The sequence below is a fragment of the Gymnogyps californianus genome, chromosome 1 (assembly GCF_018139145.2).
Source record: "Gymnogyps californianus isolate 813 chromosome 1, ASM1813914v2, whole genome shotgun sequence".
In the NCBI taxonomy this organism is placed as follows: Eukaryota; Metazoa; Chordata; class Aves; order Accipitriformes; family Cathartidae; genus Gymnogyps; species Gymnogyps californianus.
Window position 1 is genome coordinate 103,465,800 of NC_059471.1, and position 23,893 is coordinate 103,489,692.

General features: G+C 46.4%; 1 protein-coding gene across 3 annotated transcripts in view; it reads left to right on the top strand.

Moving 5' to 3' along the window:
* The first annotated feature begins 18,350 nt into the window (after positions 1–18,350).
* The window catches only part of TIAM1 (TIAM Rac1 associated GEF 1), an 84,136-nt gene continuing 78,593 nt past the window's right edge, over positions 18,351–23,893 (top strand). For 2 of the 3 annotated variants that reach the window (XM_050896008.1, XM_050896000.1), the window contains exon 1: positions 18,363–19,331. In XM_050896008.1, coding sequence (XP_050751965.1) covers positions 18,363–19,331 — 969 coding nt within the window. Of the gene's footprint in view, positions 19,332–23,893 lie in introns of all 3 variants that reach the window. The other variant, XM_050896017.1, reaches the window with a different exon arrangement.

Consider the following 23,893-nt stretch of genomic DNA (forward strand, 5'->3'; position numbering starts at 1 on the left):
GTCACCAGGAGGATGGTATAGTGGATGCTACAGCCTGTGAGATGGGCTGAAAGGAGGGACGATTTTTCTCCAGCCTGTGCTGTCTTCATTTGGCTTTCAAAAGTTTAAAGCAATGAACGCTTTTTGCCGAGGAACAAGAGTGTTTGGTTGCTTTTTGGGTACCCTGCCTGAACATAGCTGCTGTGGGAATTTCAGATATTTAAAAAAATTATATATAAGATGTTAACAAGGGTGTTTTCAAAATGCTTACTGCGAGTTTCCTTTGAAGGACACCCTTTTTTTTCCAAACAGGAAAGTGAGATGTGCTGCCCTGGGACTGCTACCTGGGGCAATGCCGGGAGCCAGCAGCTGGGGAGAGCAGCAGCGGTGCCTGCCACTGCCTTTACTTCCTCCTCCTCCTCACTGGGGCTGTTGAGTCTCCTGGCCCAGAGCAGGGAGAAGGGGAGGAGGAGGGGGAGAAGGAGCCTTCCCCGCAGCCAAACCCTGGTGGGACAGTCCCTAAGAGAGGGGCGAGTGGAGCCGGCTTTAGAGGCTCAGGTGCAGCCCAGCTGGTGAGGGGACTGTGGACCAAAGAAAAGGGTGCTAAAAATGACTGCTGAGGAACTGGTTTTTAGAAAAGCCAGAGAAATAGCATCTTGTTTCTCTGAGATTTTTTTGCTTCTGTTTTTTGCTCCCTTTTGCCTTTTCCTTTTTGATGTGAAAGTTACGTGCATGAGGCAAAGAAGAATTTCCCATTGCAGTTCAGAAACGGCGGAAGCTGGGCTAAGCTTTTTGGTTTTGTGTGCGACTTCAAACCTCATCACTTCTTCGGGGGCCTGATCCAAAGCCCATTGAATTAATTTTCCACTGATTTCACTAAGGCTTTTGGGCAAGGTGTTTAAGAGAGCTGTTATTCCTGCAGGCGGGAGGCTTGCTGGATCGTTCGTGTGGTGGCTTGTTCCGAGTGAGACCGATATGCATAAGCTCGACAGCTTTCTTTTGAAGAAAAGGATGGTGTCAGCGCTGTGGAGGGAGACACTTTTTCTTCCCCTGACAGACCTGAGGTTTCTGCCCACCCTTGGCGCAGCCAGAAGCTGGCAGCCTCGCAGACAAGAAGCAATCGGCTGCATTATCGCAAAAAGGAGAGCGTTTGTGTTGCTGTGTGTTGCAACGACCGGAGGCTGCTTGGAGCAGCCCAGGTTTTGCGCAACAGGGACCAGCGGAGAAAAGAGTGACTTTCCCCTCCTAGCAAGCTGAGAGCGGCAGGGCTGGCAGAGGAATGAAGAAAGGCATCGCGTCGCTGAGGGCAGGCACAGGAGCAGGGTGCAGCAAGGCCAGATATGTGTTAACAACACATCGCTGGTGTGGTGCACCAGTGCAGCCTCCTTGCAGTGGTACAAAGCCACCTTCATGCGGCTGGCGCTTACGCCAGCAAAACAGTGCTTTTGCTGGAAGAGCTTATTCTAAGCTTGTTTTTCTTCAGGAAAAAAAAAAGTGTTACTATAAGTCATGTCACAGTTTTGCTCCTATAACTGTATTGCAGTGGCCTCTGCAGGCATAATCAGAGGTCATGCTCCATCAAATTTGTGACTGACATAGCTGTGCTGGCAAATATTTGTAACGTAGATCTGGCCTCAATTTTGAGACTGTGCTTAGATTCCTGCACTGCACAGAGCTGTCCTTCCTCCTTTAATGTACAGGGGATAACTTTTTGCGAAAGATTTTGTAGGAGTTGGTTGAAAACTGTAAATGATAAAGTGCAAAATATTGGCTTTTTTTCCCCCCTCCTCCTCTTTTCATGTAGATATGTCGACTCTGAAAAGTGGTGGAAAAAACCAAGTAAACAAGTGGAGGAGGGAATTACATTTGAAATATTTCGATTTCACTCTTGGGTGGCTTGAAGGGATGTGCAGCCCATCAATGCTGAGTGATAAGGTGATCTTTTAAGGTGGGAAGACTGTCTCTGATGGAAAAATGTCCAGAGGTCGCCAGAGCATCTGTAGGGCAGACTCTGTACTAGTGATCTGAAAACTTCAATGGTAAAGACCTCTGAACCAGCACAAAGAATATTGTCTTCCAAAAAGGGGTGCAAAGGCTGGTGCAGCACTGCAAAACCAAGGAGTCTTTGTTTAGCTCAATTGTAAAGGTGTCCTTTGCTGTTCTCTTTTGGCCCCTCTTTAAAGGGCTTCCTTTTAAAATTCCCCTTTAAAGTAGCAGTAGTCTCTTCTTTGTCTTTGAGGTATATCCACTCACTGCAAAAAATAAGTTACTCCTTCTGCCCTAGGTCTGTAGGATCAGTGTGGAGATATGGTGAGGCTGCGGCTGCTAGTGGAGTGGAAGGCACAGGAGAGTCACCTCTCCTGGTGGCTTTGGCACAGGAGGGAGGAAAAGTAGCTTTCAAGAGGACTGAAATTCAGGCTCCCTGATATTATTTTTAACACTCATTTGAGTAAAAATTACTTTATTTGGTAACACAGTGGGGGCTGTGTGCATATGGACAGAAATGTTGGGAAATTATTGGGAAAGTGTGGTCTTTCCTGCAGCTTGGAGATTGCTCCGTTTGTCAGACAGATGCCATTCACGTGAATTCAGGAACTGTTGTGAGCTCAGGTGGGCTGAATAATTCACTTGTAATGCGGGCATAGGTGAATATGGTCAGTGTGTCCGCAAATACACCATGTGTACATTTACTGCAATTTTTATTTTCATTTGGGCTGGGAATGATGCCACAGAAAATATCAGTAGCTTTCTCAGCTACTAAAATCATCTACCACTCTTTAAATTTAAAGAGGAAACTGGTTATTTTCTTTTAGGACTATTTTGGGCCACATACCAACGTGAAGCATTGAAATGATGGAATGACACTTACTACTGCTGAAAATATCAAGTGCTGTGTAGATTTACTGTGTCTTCGTTTGATGGTGTAGCTGCTATTTCACCAACCCCGCATTTTTGAAGAGGTACAGCTATTGTTTCTTGAGAAGTTTGCATTTCTAATGCATACTTCAGAATTCCTAAGAAAATCCCACTTAGTACTTTAGCACCGTATAATGTTTCGTTTATGTGACTATACCCCGCAGTAACTGCTACAGGTAAGAAAAATATTCTTCTTATAAATATTAAGGCAGAACATTTTATTAGTGACCTTCTTTTATAAAAAAGGCATTGAACCAGAGCTGACAGTAAGCAGTTTTCCACCAACGCTCTGGTTGTGCTTCAGTCGGGCGGCATCTGTAGCGCTCTCTCTAATAAATAGCTCTACCAGGTGACTTTCCAGTAATGTTTCACTTCGGGCTAGGCAATCAATTTTTCTTTTCTGGTGAATGGTTTATTCACTGAAATGTGGTTTGTGAGTTTAGGACAGCTAAGAAACTCTGGAGCTGGTTATAAGCTGCGGAGGGCCTCAGTCAAGTGATATTGCATCGTTGGAGCTCCCAGGCAGGATTAGGCAGACGTGCGGCAGGATCTGAGGCTCTGGGCGTTTGCTACAACTACGGATTTGATTTAAACTCACTCAGTGTTTTCAATTGAAAACTTAATTTTCCAGATAGACTAATAAAAGAGAGAAAGAGTGGATTCCCCACCCTCGCCCCTGCACATGTGCATGCACCGGCATGCTGCTTTCTGTCCTATACCCAAGAGGATGTCACTCCTCCAAAACCAGGGAGGTCCAGATCAAAGTCCTCTGTCTGGTGAGTCTAAAATCTCCGTTTTCCACCTCTCCTATGGGAAGCACCTTTGCAGGCGGCTTTCTTGAGTTACTACATTATTGGATGTTCCTGGAACAGTTGTCCTCAGTTTGTCTTGTAATTAGTTGCTTATGCTTTTCATATAATATTTAAATATTGAGGCACTAAGAGAAAGTGAGAGCCTGGTGCTGGAAAATTCCCACCTAGGATTTGGAACACCTCTCCTTGCTCCTTCTCTGGCGATACTTTTTGAATCATTTTCAAAAGAAGAAGAAAACTGAAGCTCTTTTTGGCAGTTTGCTCTGTAGGATGTCAGGAGCTCAAAGGTACAAGACCCACAGCTGGTCATCTGGCAGTGCTGGCTTTGCAGTCATTACAGGTAGCTTATGTGTGCCAGCAACAACATTTTACCTTTATTGACCATAGTTTGCAAAGCCAGAGGAGAACTTGAACCAACTACTGTGTCTGCCAAACTATGGAGGATTAGTCCAGCAGCATCAATACATTACTTTTTTCATATTGCTCAGGAACAGCTTGAGTTTCACATCTTTTGAAAGGATGACCTCTCTCCCTTGATGCAACTGCGGTCCATGGATCCCACCAAGGTTGGTCAGTTCATGAAATCCAGGGCAGTAATCATCTCCTGAACAAGCCAGCTGGATCCACTGGGGTTGCTCGGTGCAGAAAGCTGCCTCTTTGCTACACACTTGTGTCCCATTTGACTACAGTTTTGTTATTCTAGAGGCAAGGTTTAATCTGTCTAAGAGAAATTATTGTGCAAAACTTGTATAGTCTTCAATCCTTGTGCATTGAAACATGTCTGAGAGAGAAATCACCCTGGCTTGCTCCTGCAGCTCCCAGGGCCAGCACCAGTCACACTGGGATGGCGGGGCCCTGTCTGCTGTGCATCTCTCTTGTCCTGGGAGATCCCACGCACACGCTGGGGGCTGGCTGCTTTTAGGCAGGTCTCTCTGCTTGAGCCAAGTACCAGGGACCGCTGCCTGACTTGAGGCCATTTGCGAAGCGGAGAGGGAGTGGGAGGAAGGCAGTCTGTTTTAACCTTGCCTTGCTTGTTTTGTCAGGATGAAATTACTATGAATACAACTATTTGAATTTATGATTTTTTTAACCTACCCTTTTCTGCCTGTGAACATAAATCATGTCCTTTTGCAGCTTCTTGTTTTGCCACATGAGACAATCCTGTTGTTTTCGCCTCTCAAAGTGAAGCTCTATATTTCATTGTGCCTGCCTTGCTTTTCTTGAAGGTAGTCTGGCCTGTATTAACCTTTGCCAGGGATGATGAGGATTGCGCATGTTATTCCAGATGAGGTCAATGTCTTCTGTGGCAGCATTCACTCCTGTTTTTGCCAGGCAAGTCTTGCTTGGTGCATCTTTTGATTACATTTGCTTTTTTGTCATTTTTATCACATCGGGAGCTTATGGTCCTCTGGGACATATGAGACAAAAGGTCTCTTCTGTTTTGTGACTTTTTCTAGCTTTGTGTCATCAGCACAAGTCACTGGTACATTTTTTTCTTTGTGTGTCGTCACTGACAACATTAAAAAACCTGGTCCCTTGAGTCAGATAATTCTCCTTTCAGCACAACCTCTTTGCAAAATTTCTTATGCATATCATAATTCCTATGCCAGTTTTGTCATCTTCAGCTTAACTAGTAGTTTCCTGGAAAGATATCTTTCCTCCCCTGGAAAATGGGTCATTTTGTTGGAGAAAGCGATCAGAGTAGCGTTCCACAATCCATATTGCATTTTATTCAATTTCCCATTTCTTCCCATGTCGTTCCCTGTTCCGTCTCTCAGATGTGCTCTCCAGCCTTGTGTGCCGTTGAGGCCAGACAGATGGGTATGTCATTGCTGGGATCACTTGTTCTCCAGTCCCAGGCAGGATCCTAATCTGGAGGTTTTAATATAAAAATTCTTGTCCATATCCCTGTGGTTGCTTGCACCGCTTCTCTCATAGTTTTGGGATGCAGATTCAAAACTCCTGCTGACTGGCATATTTTAAACTCTTTGAATTTTGCTCCTCAGATACCTCAGACGTGGTGATTCACATGCCTTGCTCCCCCATGCCCTTACTGAAAGTGAAGGCAAAGCATTCATTTTATTTTGAGGCCACGCTCAGAGCTGACGGGTTTCAGCTTTCCATCACGAAGCTACCTTAGCCTGACTTTTGGTAGTTTTGGCTTTTCCTCTCAAAAACATTTGCTGATCGGTCCTTTTCCCCGCTCCGTGGCAGGGCTCTGCACTCCCTGCCCGCCTCTTCCCAGGATGGGGGCTCACCCCCTGAGCCCCGAGGGTGTCTTCCCCCGGGATTACCATCCCTCATAGGTTTTGCCCCCTCTTAATTAAAGCAGCAACACCCAACATGCGGCCTTTGGTGGTGTGTGTTCCTCCTGCGGGGAAGAGCTATCAGCAGGAGCTGTGTCAGGAGATGTGATGTACGAGTTGTGACTAAAACCGGTAAACCCAGATAAACTTAACTGCGGTGTGGATACATCTCTGCGATGGCATTTGAGTGATCAGGTTCTGTCAGGACGTGCAAGATAAAATCTGAATGCTTAATTTAACTTTGACAGTGCCAAGCTGGTACAGACCAGCTGAGTTTTGCATGGACGTTTTCTTTTTTTCTGCGTGCTGGAGAAATGGCGAGGGCTTATACTATGGTAATGCCAGGCTGAGAAACCTGCTCTTTTGCGGTTGATATCATCACACTAGGTGAAAACAGCAGCCATTTGGTCATATGCTCACTTGCCTCTCCTCCCAGGCTCTGAATAAACAGTAGTTATAATTCCCAGTGTTGGGTTTTGTGAAGCAGGGCTGCCTCTTCACCTGGGGCTCCTTTTTGTTTCTCTCATCCTCTCTGGCAGCCCTGGCAGGAGCGGTCAGTGCAGGCTGAGGCTGGTAGTCCTATTGGTAGTCCTGTTTTTTGGGCTGGCTGAACTGCTGTCTCAAGCATCTCCACCTTGCCCTGTTCCACTAACATCTCCACCTGGCCCTGTCCCACCAGAGCAACCCTGCCGTGGTGTTGCCAACACATCAGGCAATAAGCTCTCTTATTTTCAGGAAGCGTGGGATGTTTAACGTGTGCTTTTCTGCTGGTTAAACATGGCTTTCCTCCTTGGAGTCACCCAGTGCCCTTTTAAATTGGGGATATGGCCATCTTGGGTCTTTCTGCAGTTGATGAGAGCGCTATATTCACGCTTTGCAGAGAGGAAAAGGAGCTATGGGGAGTCTCCCTGGATTGCCCAGGGTGCCCAGGAGGCAGGCTGCCAGGCAGGAATCGAGCCCTGCTCTGCAGTGCTGCAGCTGCTGGCCTCTCCGTCCTAGTCCGGCACACCAGCCCTGGCAAACAAGTGAAGGCTGATTTTTTGCGAGGTACTGATTTAAAAGTAGGAGCTCAGAGAGAGAGATACTGGTACCAAAACTTCTGCAAGGCATGCTATAAACTTAAAAGGACGTCCTCTGCTTCGATATTTTTCCTTATTATGCTTCCCTTGTGGCCTCATCACAGAAGTTGTTGTTACTTTTACGTCCTTTCTACTAATTATGTAGCATACCTTAAAATGCTTTTGTACCTCAGTGAGGTACCTCATTCTCCGTCAGAGAGAGTGCGACCAAAATGTGAAGGCTACCCTGATCATGCATTCGCCCAAGTTTAACTTGCTGCCTGTTTTTCTGTAGACCTCTGGAATCCCTCCCCAGTACTTAAGTCGGGGTATCTAAAATTAGATACTTGTCTTCATATCTCAGGCACCATCTTAATGATCTGTGTGAGGTCTTTGGCATTGCTTGAAAATCAGATTACTTACCTCTGTGCTTAAATGAGGATATACCCTAAACGCTTCCTCTCCAGTTCCACCCCCCCTAATTATCAGCCTTAATTTTTTTCCACAACATTTTAATACTTCACATCCTGCCTCAGTGGCTCCCTGGTCACTCAAGCCAAGGGTTTCAATTTTTATTGCCGGAGACCGTGGCGCTGGGTGGTTCTTCTGTGCGTGCACGCTCCACTGTGTCCCGTTCCGCTTCTCCCTCCTCCCTCCTCCAGCTGCCCATCCTTGGCTGCACAGTGAGTGCTCTGATGGATCCATTTGGGTCTCTGTCTCCTGGTCTGAACATTTTCTTGTTACTTCTAAATAAAGTTTTTTTTAATGCATTTGGACTTTCCGTCCCCATTGTGTATCAGCAGTTCTCTGCTCATTTGGCACAAGCAGAAAGTCCTTTTCAAGAAAAGTGTAATAACAATAATGTATAACCTAAAGGTAAATAAACAAACCACACCTTATTTTTATTTCAGCTGCATTTTGGGTATTCTTTTTATTTTTTTAAGTAACACATAAATGCACACACAGTCCTTGTAGCTACCTTTCTCATTCTTGTCCTCCATGGAGGCCAAGTGGGCTCCTTCTTCCCTGCAGCTCCCTCGTGGCTTAGTGCTGGCTGCAGCTCCCTGGAGCGGGTTATAAAACCCCTCCACTTCCCAGGACGCAGCGCGCAAGCTGCTGTTCATCTGCCCCACAGGCTCCAGGGAGTTGCCCTCATGGCTTCCCATAGATTTGCTTATGTCTGATGATCTGAAATTAGAATCCTTCCCCTGCTTTGCCCTTTTCTGTAAACGTGTAAAACCTTGCAGATTTCCCCTAGGGAAGAAAGGGGGATTTTCCCACCATTAAAAATAAAAGGGAAAGGAAAGAGAAAGACTTAAAACACCTTCAGGTACTTGTAAAAATGATTAAAAACCAAACAAACCCGCAACCTTGTCAATTATTCACATCCCCTCCTATAAATATAGAAACCCTGAAGAGGGGGCTTTCCCTTGGGATACCCGCTCTTCTCTTCCATTAATTTGTTACCAAGGCCCCACGGTGCTTTGTCAGTGCCATGCTTCTGGTTTTGTTTTCTTTAGCTGTGATTCAGGGATGGTTGACTGTTGGCTATATGGAGGTTTTAGGTCTCCTGACGGTCCTTCCTCCCTGCCTCTCTTTTTGCCTTTTCTTCCCTCCCTTAGAAAGTCTCATAGGTGTGGTGCTACAGCTGGAGGAACAAGGCTTCCCACATCTTTCCGTTATGACTTCTCCACAAAGAGAGAGTGGGTTTATTTTTCTTTCCCCTCCTCTTCATCTGGAGCGATCACCCAGCATTGTTCTAACTGTGACAGACATGAAGGTTGCGTGGTAGTGAGATGATTGCAAAGAGGTTTTGCAATTCCAGCTCTGCTGGCCAGTTCTTGTGGATGTGTGGATGGTCCCCCCCCACCTTGTCTTGATGATCATTGTCAGACTTCAGTTTCAGGAGCAGCTGTTCTCTTTGACAGGTAGTGTAAGCCGTAGTTGGTTTAAAATTAATTTTTCTCACAAACAAAATGTTTCTATGAAATTTTATATGTCATAGAAAGAAAACACGAAAAGGAGCATGTTTGTCATTTATTTTCACTGGTTTAAAAGTCAGCTAGCTTGTGCAGTCCACTAGAGTTGGTCTCGGAGCTCAGTGTCGTATGTAGCTTCAGTGACTACATTAAGAACGGGGAAGCTTGGAGCATTTCTGAACCCATGCGTGCACCCAGCCCTGTCATGGAAAGTCCTCTCAGACAAAGATCTGGGCATAGAGGAGCCTCTCTCCATCCAGCCACCCACCCACCCATCTCCTGTGGGTTGCAGTGTTTCATTTTGTGGCGAGCAGCCCAGGGGTATGGGATGGGCAGAGCCAGAGTTGTCAGGGCACCAGGACCCTGGAGCATTCTAGAGCATTTACCTTCTTCTCGGGGTAGGTGATTTGATAGATTGATTTCGGCAGCAATTCATATTAACTAGAGGTAATAAAGGCTAACAAAATGTGGCCTCCAGTTACAAATAAAGGGTCTGATTCTCCATTTCAGGAGACAAGATCGAACACCGGAGTTACAATGGTGTGGAACTGGGATCGTGGGTGGGGAATACAGCCCAGAGCCACTCATTAATATTAAATAGTTTCTGTATGAAATGACTACTGCTTTCTGTCTATGTATATACATCCTGATGGTTTATGGTAGAATTACTGAGGGCTTCTCAAAGCTGGATGAAGATTTGCTTAATGACCAACTGATCTCACATCTGCAGTTGCATTTGGAATCTGACAAAAACAATGCATCGTAAAATCAAAAAGTAAAAACAGAATTGAAAGAGAGCTGTCATCCTTCTAGCCAACTTTTCATGTTCACTGGACAAGGGGATATATTTGCATACTAATTTTTCCTTGCTGGAAAGGAAGGGTTCTGCTTTGAAAAGGAGTCTTTTAGAAAACTACGGCTTCCATATTTTTCATCCATTAATGTTCATGTCAAGTGTCCGCAAGCAAAAGGAAAACAGGTGTGCTGGTTTTTTTCCTAATCTCTTGGCATTGCAAACTGCTCCCAGCATGTGAAAGTCAAACTTCTCTTTGCTGTACCTAGAATCACAGGTAGCAGATGCGATGAATAACAAAGTGCTCCTTTAATATATTCTGCTTCCCTACTATGCATTCATTTAATCCATTCATGGTGGTTTGCTGCGAGCTTCCTCAGTTTGGATTGACTTAAGTTGCTGTGTGATGAGCCCTGTGGGAACTCCTTGGCCTGATTTTTCAAGGCGCTGTTTTGTGGCTATGAAATAAATACAGCTGTGCTACTTGCAAACCTTCAAAGAACAAGAGGAGTTGCATTGACGTATGTAGACATTGGCACACATGCATGCATACATGCATCATAGATGTATATATATGTGTGTGTGTGCATGCATGTTTGCAGGAGTCAGCTCTAAGACTGAACATTTTGTCTTGAGCATAGAAGTTTGAAAATCTTTATTTGATGTTTCTTTTTTAATGAGATTAACTGTTCCATGTGTGAATGTTTACAACTGTCCATCTACCCTGAGAACAGTTACTGTGAGTTACTGGTGGTTTGAACATGCGGTCAGCTTCCCCCTTGGTCAGGCTCCACTGACAGAGCAAGCGTCCACAGAAGCAAATGCATCCTGTGCAGGGAAGGGCTCTGTGCTGGGAAGCAAGCCATGGGGCTGTGCTCGTGTTTGCTTCTGCCTTTCCTCCTGATGGAGGAGCACGGGCATCCCCTTTTGCCAGGACCTTGTCGGAGGGAAGTCCTTGTCTGAGGCTGCTTCAGCAGTGCAGACCTCCAGAATTTCTGGTGCGGCAGAGCCTGGGCTGTTGGGGTGAACCGGGAAGCATGGGGGCGAGGACCGTTCCAGTGCGTATTAATGGCAGACAAAGAGAAATATGAAAACCTGATGTTCTTCTTGAAAAGTATGACTTGGTTTCATTTGGGAAAGACTCTCAAGTTGTTAAAGTTAATAGGAACAAAGCTTTTCATGAAAGAATCCATGGGTAATGATAAATCCTTCTCTTCTGGAGGAGCTGTGCGTGCATGGTACTCATCTGTTCGTGGCAAAGGATATTGCCAGCTCTTCAAATGTGCTGGAGTGTAGTGAGAATTTGGGTAACGTAATATCCAGTTGTAAACATCCACTTTGGATCTTCCCACCTTTTTAACAAATAAATGCAAGAAGAGAATGATTTTTGTTGGAGGAGCACAGGCAGTGTATAGAGCGGGCAGCATTGTAGTTGGTTTCTCACAGAAGTGACCAGAGTTTGCTTCAGCCCGGAGCAGATTTTTCTGAGTTACAAACTCCTCAAAAGCCACTTCAGGATGGAAAATTTGATAAAATGCTTGGCTGCATCTGTTTTTTTCTTCTTTTGGACAAGTTTTCTGGGGCAGCAGCAGGCAGATCTGAAAAAAGATGGCTGCAATTCCTTTTTCTTTGGAGGTGAGGAATGCATATCGCAGGGTTGCTTGTTGTGCAGTGGATGCAGGTGGGAAGCCTCTTGCCTGTAGGACCTTGTTTGTCAGCAAGATTCCCGTCTTGCAAATTATTGGCAGCTGGCATGGTAATCAGTCCATTTCAATATAAATGAGCTTCATTTTATTAATTTCTGCCAGCTCCTGAGCAATTCATGAACTGCTTTTCAGATCTCAACCAACAGCTTGGGGGAAGACGGGGAGGTGGGGAACGGAGAGGGGAACATGAAGGAGGAGAAAGAAAATGAGAATGTTTTTAATTTAGAAAGGAGCCGGTGACTCTCATCTCTTTTGAGAATCCAGCCAAGAGTGAGGATCACAATTTCCCCACCAAGCAGCTCTAATAACATGAGGGCATCAGTAATCTCTTCCAAGGTTTTTGTTCCTTGAGACTTTTGGAAAAGTTTATAACTCTCAAAACTCTGCGTGCGGTGTTGAGTTGATGTTTCACTGCTGGTGTTTGGCTGTGAGAAGGGGGAGTTGGGTGACTTGAGAGCTGGGTTGGGCAGCACACCCAGCCCTCTGGTGAGTTTGTGATTCTTGGTATCTCATAGGACTGGACCTTGAGCTGGTGTAGTTGCAAGGGAGCTTGCCAGTGGTATCAGGCCAAGAAGGGGCTGGGATTTGGTATCGACAGGAGTGCATGCATGTGTGTAACTTGAGGACTATTCTTATGAGTTGTCTTAAGTCTAAATAAGTGCAGACTGGTCTCTTGTATCTGCACCTTAGTGAATGCAATTAACCTGATGATCCTTTAACCGTGCACAAAAATGCATGTAAATGCTCTGCCCTACATGTCTGATTTGCCCATGAAAAATGTTAATGAAATCCCTGCTTGGATAACCGCCCTTTTTGTAAATTAGACAGTCTGCGCAGAGAAGTCTGCTCTGAGGTCTTCCAGTTTCGGGCCTGTTCCCTGGGCAGTTGGGTCCCCCCTTGCTGCCAGAAGTTAAACTCTGATTTATTGGAAGGTGCCTTTCTTGGTGGTCATCTTCGGACGCAGGCATGTTTTTGGACCTGAGGTTTTCTAGCTGTGCCTGAGACAGCCCATCCTCAGCAGGGGCATGTTAATGACTATGGGGATTTTTATTGTACACAGTGGTGGGAAGAGGAACTCTCCACGTTCTGTAGTTTGGGCTGACGGTGCTTGACTGGGTTTTTCATTTATTCTGCCATCATCAGATTTCATCATTCAAATTTAAGCACAGCATTGGCATGCTGTATTGCACAGTGTTTCTTAGGTAAGTGATGATAACAGGACCTGGCAGAAGACATCCTCCTGTATAGCCGTTCCTGCTAACCCTTTGTCTGATTTTTTTTTTCTCCCCTCTTTCTCCCCAGGTTTTTGGCATATAGTCATAGACTCTGACGCGAGAGTAATGGAGTCGCTGAGTGGCAGGTGCTGACAGCTTCTGCAGTCCCAGTTACTGTTCATTTTGGTATCATTTGCAATTCTATACCTCTAAATGCCACAGCTCTCTTGGGGAAGGTTGCGCTGGATACCAGTACTGCCTCGGAAGGTACATGTGTGTCCATATATTTTTCTTTAGGAGTTTGCTGTGTTGTATAATGGTTTGCGGGAGGGGAAAAAATGGATAAGCTGCATGTGGTTTATGGTTACACCCATTTAGCAATACAAAGGCATTTGAATGGCTATGGAGCAGCTACTGATGACATCCCTTCCTCCCTCTCTCCTCTTATTTGAATTGCCTGCAGGGCCTTTTTGGAGTCCATCCCGTGCTTTAGCATATGCGAGAGCAACTTACAAAAAAGAAATGGCTGGTTAAAAGGTTCTGGTTTGAAAACAATTAAATATGCTGCTGGAGTTTCTGAGAAATTCAAAGGCTTTCTGTGGAATTTCAGCCTCTCTCTTGCCCTTTTGAAAAAGCACATTTTAATTACAATAAAATGTGTATGTTCACACTTGGTTATTAGTCTTGTACATTTTTCTGTGTGGTTCTTGTGAGTTCAGTAAAAATCTTTGTTGTTGACTGGCAGATTTTAGCAAAAGTTTATTTCTGTAGGCTCATTGCTCACTGTGGATTTAATCATTGTTCTGGTTCTCACAGCCTTCAAGCTCCGCTCCAGGAGAAAAATACAGATTTGTCATCAGGGCCTCCCACTAGAATCTAATTTTAAATTTGCAATCTGTTGTCTTGCGAGGTGCTTCAAATTTGGTTGGAAAGTTAATATATTTCAGATTTTCTTCTGGAATCTAACAGCCCAACTTTTTGCAGGTTTGCGAGTTAGTAACTTAGGTTTAATTGAAATGAGTATTTTGGTTTTGTAATTATTTTAAGAAATATTTAATATTGTGGGTAAGGGAAGAGAAAGGAAAATGACTGTTTTCAAAGAAAATGATATTCTTTGAGGGGGCTGTCATCAGTGGTCATCTAGAATGTGATCGTCTTTATGTGTAACCATTTCATATAAGACTCATCCAGCAAAAACTCAGCAGTTCAGCTAGAGGTCAGACTGCTTGTCTAGGGTAGCTGATGTAGGGAACACTGTTTTTTCCAAAGCTTTCCTGCAGGACTTGTGTTCTCCCTGCTGATAGCCTAACGTTGATATCAATCTTAAGTTTTGGTTTAAAAAAAAAAACAACTCAAACCCCTGTACTGTCTCTTGACGTGCACACGGGCTAAAAGGTGACTTTCCTGGCCCCTTGAAGACTTCAACAATTTTGACATTTTCCCTGCTCTGAACCAGGAAGGAGCAGATCTTCTGGGAGAGAGAGCCCTTTCCCAGAGCAGCCGATAGCTCGATGGTCAGGCTGCCTCTTGAGGATGTGGAGGAACAAGTTGCCACCCCTCCTTTGCCTGACTTGGGCTGCAGATACGAATCTCGATCTTCCGCGTCTTCGGCAAGCAACTGAGTCGCTGAGCTGGTGCCTCTTCCAGGAGACGTGCCTGTCTCCCTGCTTCGGTTTTCAAATCTCTCCCTCTTGGAGCGGAGGAGCCTTTCATCAAAAGCAGTGTATTCCCATGAAAAGTTTGGGTTTTGATGAATCAACATTTTCTGCTGAAAAATTTCCAACTAGTTCTGCTTGCAGTGCATGGTCTGTGTGCGCTCATCTCTGCTACCTTTGGAGAATAATTCAGAACAGATTTTTGACACGTCGCAATCCTTGGTCGAGCACGACAGACCTGTTGAAAGCATCAAGATGTGTCACACTTGATTTATGTTGTATCCTGGTGGTACCTTGATAGATCTTTAATGGTCACCTTTGGATTTGGCGGGTGAGGTAACAAGGGGAGCCTTTGTCCTACCAGCATTTGCGTGCAACTCCCATTAACATTACTCATTTTCTTAATTTGATACAGATTTTTTTCATTGAGTGTGCTAAATTCAGTTAAGCTGTAGACAGGCAGCATCTGGCAGTCATAGCTGGAGCAGTTTAAGATGTTTCTGCCCCAGGGTGTCTGCGGCTGCCCCTGGGAGGGGGAGGTTGGGGCTCCCTTCCCCTGCCCAGCACCCGCTCCTGCTAGCTGAGGACGCCGGCATCTGCTTCAGTGCGAATTCACATGTTTCAGGGCTGCCTTTCCACATCTGCCTGAGCTGACCTAACAGCTCACTGCTGCCAAAAAATGGGGGACGTGCCACTCGCTGTCCCCTCTTCCCTGGCTCCCGTGTCGCCCTCCAGCCGTGCTGCCCCGTCCTCGCCCCGCTGTGTCCCCAGACGGGCACCCTTGTGCTGCCTCTGGCACGTGCCAGTTCAACTCACTATCTCAGCAAGAATAAACTAATAAAGTCTTCTTTTTTTTTTTGCTGGATTTATTTTCTGCTGTTTTAGTGGACTCGGCTGCATGAGCACCTGAATTGGTTTAGGGTAACTGGTGGAAATGTTCAGCCAGGAATGCAGAGGGGAGGCAAAAATGGGGGTGAGAAGGTAGGATGGGGGTCCTTTCCAGGGGGAGCCATTGGTCTTGGGCACCCCACAAATGGTCACCGTCAGCCTGACCCGGTGGAGTTGACTGTCCCCACCTGAGGCGGGCTCAGCCCATTGTGTCCTGCATCTCCCAGGGGAGATGGCCTCTGCCGGGGGATGGTGACAAACCACGGGGATGGCACTGTCTTGCATCGCTGCAGCTGGATCAGCTACACCATGTCTGTCTGCAGCCCTCTTGCACCCACTGCGCAGCATTCGTGCAAACCTGCAATGTAATGCCGGGCAAATCAGTGGGATTAGGGTAAGGCCTCTTCTTGGGTGCAGGAGTGAGGTATGGGCTAATCGCGGGATAGATAGCCATCTGCGGGACTTGCAAACATGTCCTCACCTAAAGTGCCAATCCACGGAATTAAAAAGGGACAACTCTTTACTTTGAAGTCTGACACTTCTTGCCAGTATCTAGCAGATACTTCTCATTGTGTGAAATCACTCAGTAAACATTCCTGCCGCCGTCTGCGGAGAAGAGACTTTCCTCCTTCCATGAGAGTGTTTCTAGCGGTGTTATTTCCTCATGGGATGCAGGCTGAGCTGCTGCTCCTTTCCTCGTCAAGTCATTTGTGGTTCTGTTACTTTTTGGCTGGGTGAAATTTTGCTCGGTGTGCATGGCGACTGCGTTGAGCTGGTGGCCCAGGGCTGCTTTCCGTAGCGGCATTGCCTGGCGTTTTCATCAGCAAGTGTGCCTTGCCGTGTGGTGTGTGGGAGACGCTCCTGCCCTTCGGCAGCTCTGTTTCTGAAGGTAAAGAGCCACTCTTCAATCATTCAGGGTTTCAAGAGGACTTTTAAAACTGCTGTTTCTCCTTAGATAGGTACCAAAGTGATGGCTACATGGCTGGAGACTCGGGGTAAATGGCTGCATGCTCTGATGGGCTTTGCAGCCAGTGGAAATCCTGTCAAATGCAAGTGTGGTTAGCAAGAATCTCAGAATCAAAACAGCTAAAAGCCTTACCCCGAGAGGGTTTCTTTTGCAAGATGAGGAGTGTTGAGATCTGGTTTTAGACATCAGTGTGGAAGACAAAATGCAGGTTTTGTGCTTTAAAATGTTTTAGAAGCAGAAGCTAGCTGACATTTGTTTTTCAGTCTGGTCCGTATCAAAGGGCTGTAGCTTTTAAGGAATAATAAACTTTGTCTAGGGATTTATAATGCTGTCATTTTTTTTAGATTAAAACCTGCCCTCTCTTCAGCACATTTATTTTTCTAAACGATGCATGATAACAAAGTCTCATGACAGTCAATGGGAGTTCAGCCATTAATTTCAGTAGACGTAGGGTATTTCCTGGTATAGTTTACTTCACTTGCGATTATATTTATTTTAGATACAGAAATGTCTAGATATTTATGGAGATGCCTGTTGCTCCAGCACTGAACAGATTTTTAGCCTCAGACAGGACCTACTTAGCTGCGTAGAAGAGTAGAGAAGCGCAGTCCTCTGACTGTGGTCAGAAGTATCGCTGCAGAAGTTCAGTTCTACCATATGTGCCCAGGGCAGCCTACGGCAGAAGTGCTGTGCCTGTGTTTAGCACAATGGATTCCTCGCTTTCTATGTAATTTATGTAGGGCTAATTCAGTTCTGTGCAGCAGCAATAGTGTGTATTTAGATAGCAAGGGAAAATACATGATCACATTCATTCTGCCAGCATCTGGCTCAATACCCATCGGCACATCCTGTTAAAGGAGAGCAAATTGCCTCAAGAGATGAAAAACTCCAGATTATTTTACTGTCAGGGCAGCTTTTTTTTTCCACCAAGACTAATAGAAATACCTCAAAATGAGGAAGTTCAAGATTTATGGACTATTTATCTAGATGTAATTGCCTTGTGTGTAATTCAGGATCTCCTATTTAATTTTGAATGGCCATGTACTTTAACATTTACTTTTCTTGTTCTTCTTGCTCTTTGGCCAGAAGGAGCCAATACTACTGATAAAATATTTCTGACATTTGTTGAGTGAGATCACAGACCTCAAAGTGTTTTCCAAGGTTGAATCCAGATCATCACTCCCATCTTCTGGATGGGAAACCTGTTTCACAGTGGGACGTGCGCAACTGAATAATGCAGGAGGCTAGGTACGTAGATGGGGACAGAATCCCAGTCCCTGCATTCCAGCTCAGTTTTTCCTTTGCTAGATCAAAGCGCTTAGATCTAGCTATCTGCTTCAGAGTGAGTAGGAAGGAAAGGTTATTTTTGTATAGTCTGAGTCACTCATGCTAATTTATTTTTCATGATATGGCTTTCTTGTGTGGGGCTCTCTGTACCTGCTTAATGTTGCACTGTTTTTTTGTTCCAGAAATCAAACCTATCATTAGCTCACTGCCGAACAGTTGAATTCGTACTTTGCTATTTGGTGCTTCGATTCACAGTTCCTAGCAAAAAAAAGTGAAATCCCAGATAAAGGCGTATATCCATCTACTTTTTTGGCATCTTGTTACATGCAGATAAACAATAGCTGTTGATTTTTTGAGTTTGTAGTGTTGGCTGGAATTGCAAAGCTAATGCTAAGAGTCAAGTGAATGTGTGCAGAACTGAGATTGCCAGTGCACTTTGGTGGTAAACTGGCTCCAGTTGACATGAAGCTTCAAGGTTCAATCCCTCCTTCTTCTACACTCTTCATTTACACCAGCATAGCTCTCATCTGGCTTTTTCCTATGTACTGGTTTAACTGAGCTGTATGTATAAGTTTGCTGGTACGGTCGCTGGCTCCCTTAATTAATTCTGTGGGATTAGTTGCCGCTGTTAAAGCATGTCCTGCGAGACCCAGTGGAAGCTGTGGTGTAGGTTTCAGGACAGGTTCATTAAAAAAAAAAAAGCTCTTTTGGGTGTACTGGGGCGTCCGTGTGTCTTCTTGCCTGCATGTTTGGTTGCCGCCTTTAACGATCCCCGCTCTCTCCCCTTGCAGACTGTGACGCCATGGGAAACGCGGAGAGCCAGAGCGTGGAGCACGCCTTCTACGGAGACAAGCACACCAGCCTCGGCCGCAAGCACACTTCCCGCTCGCTTCGCCTCTCCAATAAAGCCTCTCGCCGGACACGGCATGCTTCTTCTGGAAAAATTATCCACCGTAACTCGGAAGTGAGCACCCGCTCCAGCAGCACCCCCAGCATCCCCCAGTCCCTGGCAGAGAACGGCCTGGAGCCCTTCGCCCAGGAGGCCAACCTAGAGGACTTTGGAAGCCCCATCTGGGTGGACCGTGTGGACATGGGCCTGCGGCCCGTTTCCTACCACACTGACTCCTCCGTCACCCCCAGTGTGGACAGCAGCACCGTCCTCACTGCCGCCTCTGTCCAGAGCATGCCCGACTCAGAGGAGAGCAGGCTTTATGGGGATGAGCCGCCGTTCCTGGTGGGGGGTGACGGGAGGTCACATCGATACGCGGCCAACGGGACAAACTTCATGGAGACGGCCAGCTTCAAGAAGAAGCGCTCCAAATCGGCCGACATCTGGCGTGAGGACAGCTTGGAGTTTTCGCTTTCTGACCTCAGCCAGGAGCATTTAACGAGCAACGAGGAAATCCTGGGCTTGGCCGAGGAGAAGGATGCTGAGGCCACCCGGGGGACAGAGGCCAGTGGCAGCCCCCAGCCGCTGGTCACCTGCCAGCGCGCCAACTCTATGAGCGACTTGTATTCCCCCAAAAGCCCGAGCACCACCGTCAACGGAGGCCCACGAAACGCCTTTGGAGGGTACGGCCGGAATTTAGTGTCCGACATCCCGGATATCGGGAGCCATAAGATGGCATCGGTTACTGCTGAGGATGCACCTTCCTACAGTAATTACAATACGCTGCCCTGTAGGAAATCCCACTGCCTTTCTGAAGGGGCCACCAACCCACAAATTAGCCATAGTAACAGCATGCAGGGCAGAAGGGCGAAAACTACTCAGGTAAGGCAGTTTTCTTCTATGTAAAACGGAAGCATGTGGCACTTGGTAAGCTGTGTCTGTAGATAAAGATATTCCAGGTTCTTCTAGGCTCTATTTTCCTTCAACACCCCCTCTCCAAGAAGAACGCTGTATCCAGGAGAGAGCTGAACTAACTGGTCTCCGAAGCTGGCTTGATCCCATCACTGCTCCCTTCCTTATCTGCAACTCTGGGCCTTTTCCGCTCTTCACTGCCTCTGGAAAAGATAAATCTGCATTTGCCAGCTAAAGATTTTCCTGCGTGTTTCGCAGTGCTGATGGTGCCTTTTTTTCCAGGGTAGCTGCCAAAACCAATGACTCCACTCGGGGAGCTTGCGCGCGTTGGTTGTGTCCCCCCTCTCTGCCCTCCCTGCCCCGTTGCCCTCCCCTGCCTGCACACGTGCAAGCACTCCTTGGCTCTTGTGGCTGGAAACAAAGGAGAAACCTGTGAGTGTTTCCTCTCCCCTCCATCGTAAACGCTCGCTGGACTGAAATTTCACTCTTCTAATTAGCTGACATTCACATCTGTGCAAAACATTACCCAGAAACAGTGCTGTCCCCTGGAACAGGAGACTGCCAGTCCTGCAAGGTGTGGTGCTCACCTGCTGTAAACTGAAAAATGATGGGGGATGTAGATGTATGGAGAAGGTGCTGCTTCTCCTAGCCGAGGAGTATGTCATACCCTTCATCCTTCATCCTTTTAACAGACAGCACAGAGCCAAGATGAGCTTTTCTATCTGGTGCCCCTCCCACGCTGCAAACATCAGTCCTGTGACCTTTGCTTTGACGGCTGCTGTTGGGTCTTTATTATATTTTGCTCTGCTTTTCTTGGCTGTTCTGCCTGATCGAGTTACACAGCACCGCCTTGCGCTGCAAACAGCAATTCTGCTTACAGTTAAGTGGCAGACTACTCTTAGAGAGGCAGAAAAAGGAGCTACAAATCCTGCCCACCTGTACAAGCCACGTGTGGCATACACATTGTGGGCATATTGCAGTCATTTTAAGTTCATTCGTCTGGCTCGCTGGACCTTCTCAGAGCAGTGGTCCAGCTGCCTAATGGAGGAGGCTGGCTGTGGTGTTTTTTACGTGGACTGTTTTCTAGCTGTGGGCACTGGCTGAGAAACATGGCTGGGGGACACAGACAGAACAGCCTGACGGCACAGGTCAGAGCTGTGCACCAAATTGCATGCTTCAGCAGCTCCCCTGATTTTATTGCATGGTTTCTCCTACATATGCCATGCAGTGTACACACACTGCGCCGCGTGACCCAGAAAAAGAAAAAAGCAGCACGTTGCATCAAGGTCAGAGGCCGGCAGGCTCACGTCCTGCTGCTGGGCTGAGCTGTTGGCAGGACACCAGCATTAGAGATACCAGGCTGGGCAGCATAAGTCAGGCAGGTTGCAGCGTGCCGCAGAGGAGGTGTGGGACTGCGGAAGTGCAGAGGGCTCTTGGAGGGCGAGAGGAGCATGTGCCCCCCCATCAGCTGGCACTGACTTGTGAGAGCTGATGGGAAGGGGTTGCTGAGTGACTTACCGGCTGTGCTTGATCTGTGGAGATACGCTGCTTCTAAATATAAAAATGACGTGCTAAAACAGATGCTGCAGCGTCCCGCAACAGCAGCTTTGTACTTCAAAATCAGCTCTTCATTTTTGGAGGTATTTTTACGGTGTGAGCGCAAAAACCCTTTGGTGCTCCATCAAGGCAGTGCAGGATAAAAAGCAAGAGAACAACAACAACAAGCAAAAAAAAGGTTGTTATTTGGCAGCCTTGAACGTAACAGCTTTCATGGAGATTGTTAGGTGCAACTGCTGCCTCCAGCCCTCTTTCAAGTGTATTTAAGAAAAAGAGAACAGTGTCGCTGGTGAACAGCACAGCATTTGTTTTTCTTCTTGGTGCCTATCTTGGCATTAAGAAGATTCCTCTGAGGCACTTAGTGAAAGTCATGAATTTGCGTAGCATTTTGCGAGGCCTCAGCCATACCCAGGGAAATCACTTTGTGGGGCTGGTTTCACTAGATGTATCTCCTGAGCTTGGAGACGGTGGCTATAAGGAGTCTCAGCAGTGATTATTACCACGTATAAATTCAACAAAATTAAAGCTTTGGAAAGGTGAAAATTCCTTCCAAGTCTTTAATCCTAGCAGCATACAGTAAGTATAAGATACTTGTCAGCACTGAAGTCATGTTAGCCCAAGCCTACCTTTAGCAAGCTTAGGGAAATGACTATCATTATGTGTTTGATAGATAGAGTGAAAAGGAAGTCCAAATTTGCACACAAAGTAAAAGGACTAGTTCCTTGGTGAACCTGATTAGGTGGCTTTGGATGGGGTGAGAGGAGGGAAGCTACCAACCTGTCTCTGTACCAGGTCCCCAGTCCGACAATATCTCGGCACTTTGCTCGTCTTTACTCGACACTCCTGGTGTGAAGTAGAGCGTGATGGTTACCCTACCTGAAGTGGTGGAAGCTGAGATGTAGAGCTGATGGCCTTACTGCTTTGCTGTTAATGTGCTCCTTGGCACTGCGTTGGTCTGTGCCAGCCAGTACTTGGGCACAGTTTGGGGAGTTTTGTTTCGCTCTGCCCTTCCCAGTCTTTCAACACTTTCTCAATGGGCTTCGCACTCTTGGTGACCACCTTGAGCATTGCCCCAGAGCTTGCCATATGTGTCCTCATGCTGTAAAATATTTCATGCTATAAAAACAATTTAGTGGACTGAGGCAAAACTTCCATGTTTTTTCCAGCCTTTTGAACTGCCTCCCCCCATCCTGATCCCACAAAATAATAGTTTTGTCTTAGGGCCACAGGGGCACAACACAAAGGTGACCCAGGGCCAAGTGTAATATGGTGATGGACACAGTTTTCCCTCTTGGCCTCCAGGCCAGTGACCTGTCATTGCCCCTGTGTTATTTAACAGTGCAGAGGTAGCTCCCTTGTTCAAAGTCACCTAATTGAGCCTTATAGCCAGGAGTGAGGTTTCTGCCCAGATCACTGTTGCCCATCCTCACAAGAATTTGGGTTTGTATTTGCCAGTGGTTTTTTTTCAGTTTTTGGAAAGTCCTAGCTGGGATATTTGCATGGTTTTTTAGTCTCGCCTGCCCTGGTGCTAGAAGTGCTGGAAGGTCCTGATGGTCACTTGTAGGTGTCTTCTGACTAGTCTAGTTCCTAAAGAGGTCCCTGAAAGCAGAAGACACCAAGCGCAGGGTAAGTCTGATACCACAGCAATGGGCTTGTGCCCTTGTGTTTGATTTCTGAATCCAGCCACTGTTACATGCATGTTCAACTACATGCATGTGCATCATCATATTTTCTATATGGGCTAAATTTATTAGGAGTTGTCAATAGCTGTAATTTTTGTGATGTGCTGACCACTGCTACTGGAAAAATGCATCCTTGAATGTATCACAGAAAGGAGGTGCCAGAATCACAGCCATACATGTTTTGTTATAATGCCTTATCCACGGGTTCTTTACAAATACGTGGTTTACATTAAAGAAAAAAAGAGAAAAGAAAATCTCTCCCTTCCAAATTCAAACCTTAAATTGAACTGTGGGAGTCACTTTCCACTAATTGAAAAGGAGAGCTTTTTAATACTGGAGAGACGATTATATTCAATATGCACAAGTGATTAATATTCACAGGGTGGCTTTGGGGCACCCACGCAGCAGTTCTGTTTTTCGTAACATTTTAACATTAAGGGTTCAGATCTGCTGAAGCGAGACTTCCCGGAGAGCTCTGCTGGGATCATGTTTGGCTTTTGGAGCTGATGTGATGTAGGTGGAAAAAGCTTAATTGGCTGACATTTTCACCCATTTTTGCTTGAAGGGAGACGAGCTCCGGTTGGATACAGCTTGTTCTGACTGTGGGTTGTGAGATCCCCAGGATCCTACAACCTGCTTGTTGGGATCTAGATTTTGTGAAATGGCCCTATTGTGTTGTGCCTGCAGCTAAACATCTGCCTGTGGGAGACTCCCTCCTCCTCCTCCTGGTGGATGTTCAGAGACAAATGTAACCACATGCTCCCCTGCCGTTATGAGCCCTAATTGAACTTTCAGGAGGGGAATTAGGGAATGGAAACCTTGAGATATGGTTTTGTGCCACTTCCAAGCCTGTCTTGCCACCTCCTTATTCCATGTTCCCCCTCTGTGGATAATTTCTGACTGCTCTTTTCTTTAGACCATCAAATGGGGGGATACAGCCTTGTGTAGGGCATGAAACTCTTTTGACATTTCAAACTCCGCTACAAGGGCAGTTGGGTGAAGACATCCTGCACGTACAGAAGATGTTCTGGTCACGTGGCAAAATCTGCTTGCCAGGCCATGGTGCCAGCAGCGTGTCTGTTCATGGGTGTCTGCTGTGGATTGGCATGAGCCAGCCCTACCTGATGCTGGCTGCGGCCCTGCAGGTCCTGCTCCTCCTCCTCTGGTTTTCTTGATGGTCAAGGTGGTGATGGCAGTGGCCATCGAAGCCAGAGACCTCCATGGGCTTCCAATGCTGGTATTTGCTTTGTGGGGGAAGACATTAGGAGTAGTTCCTAGTAGGTGTGAAGCTAT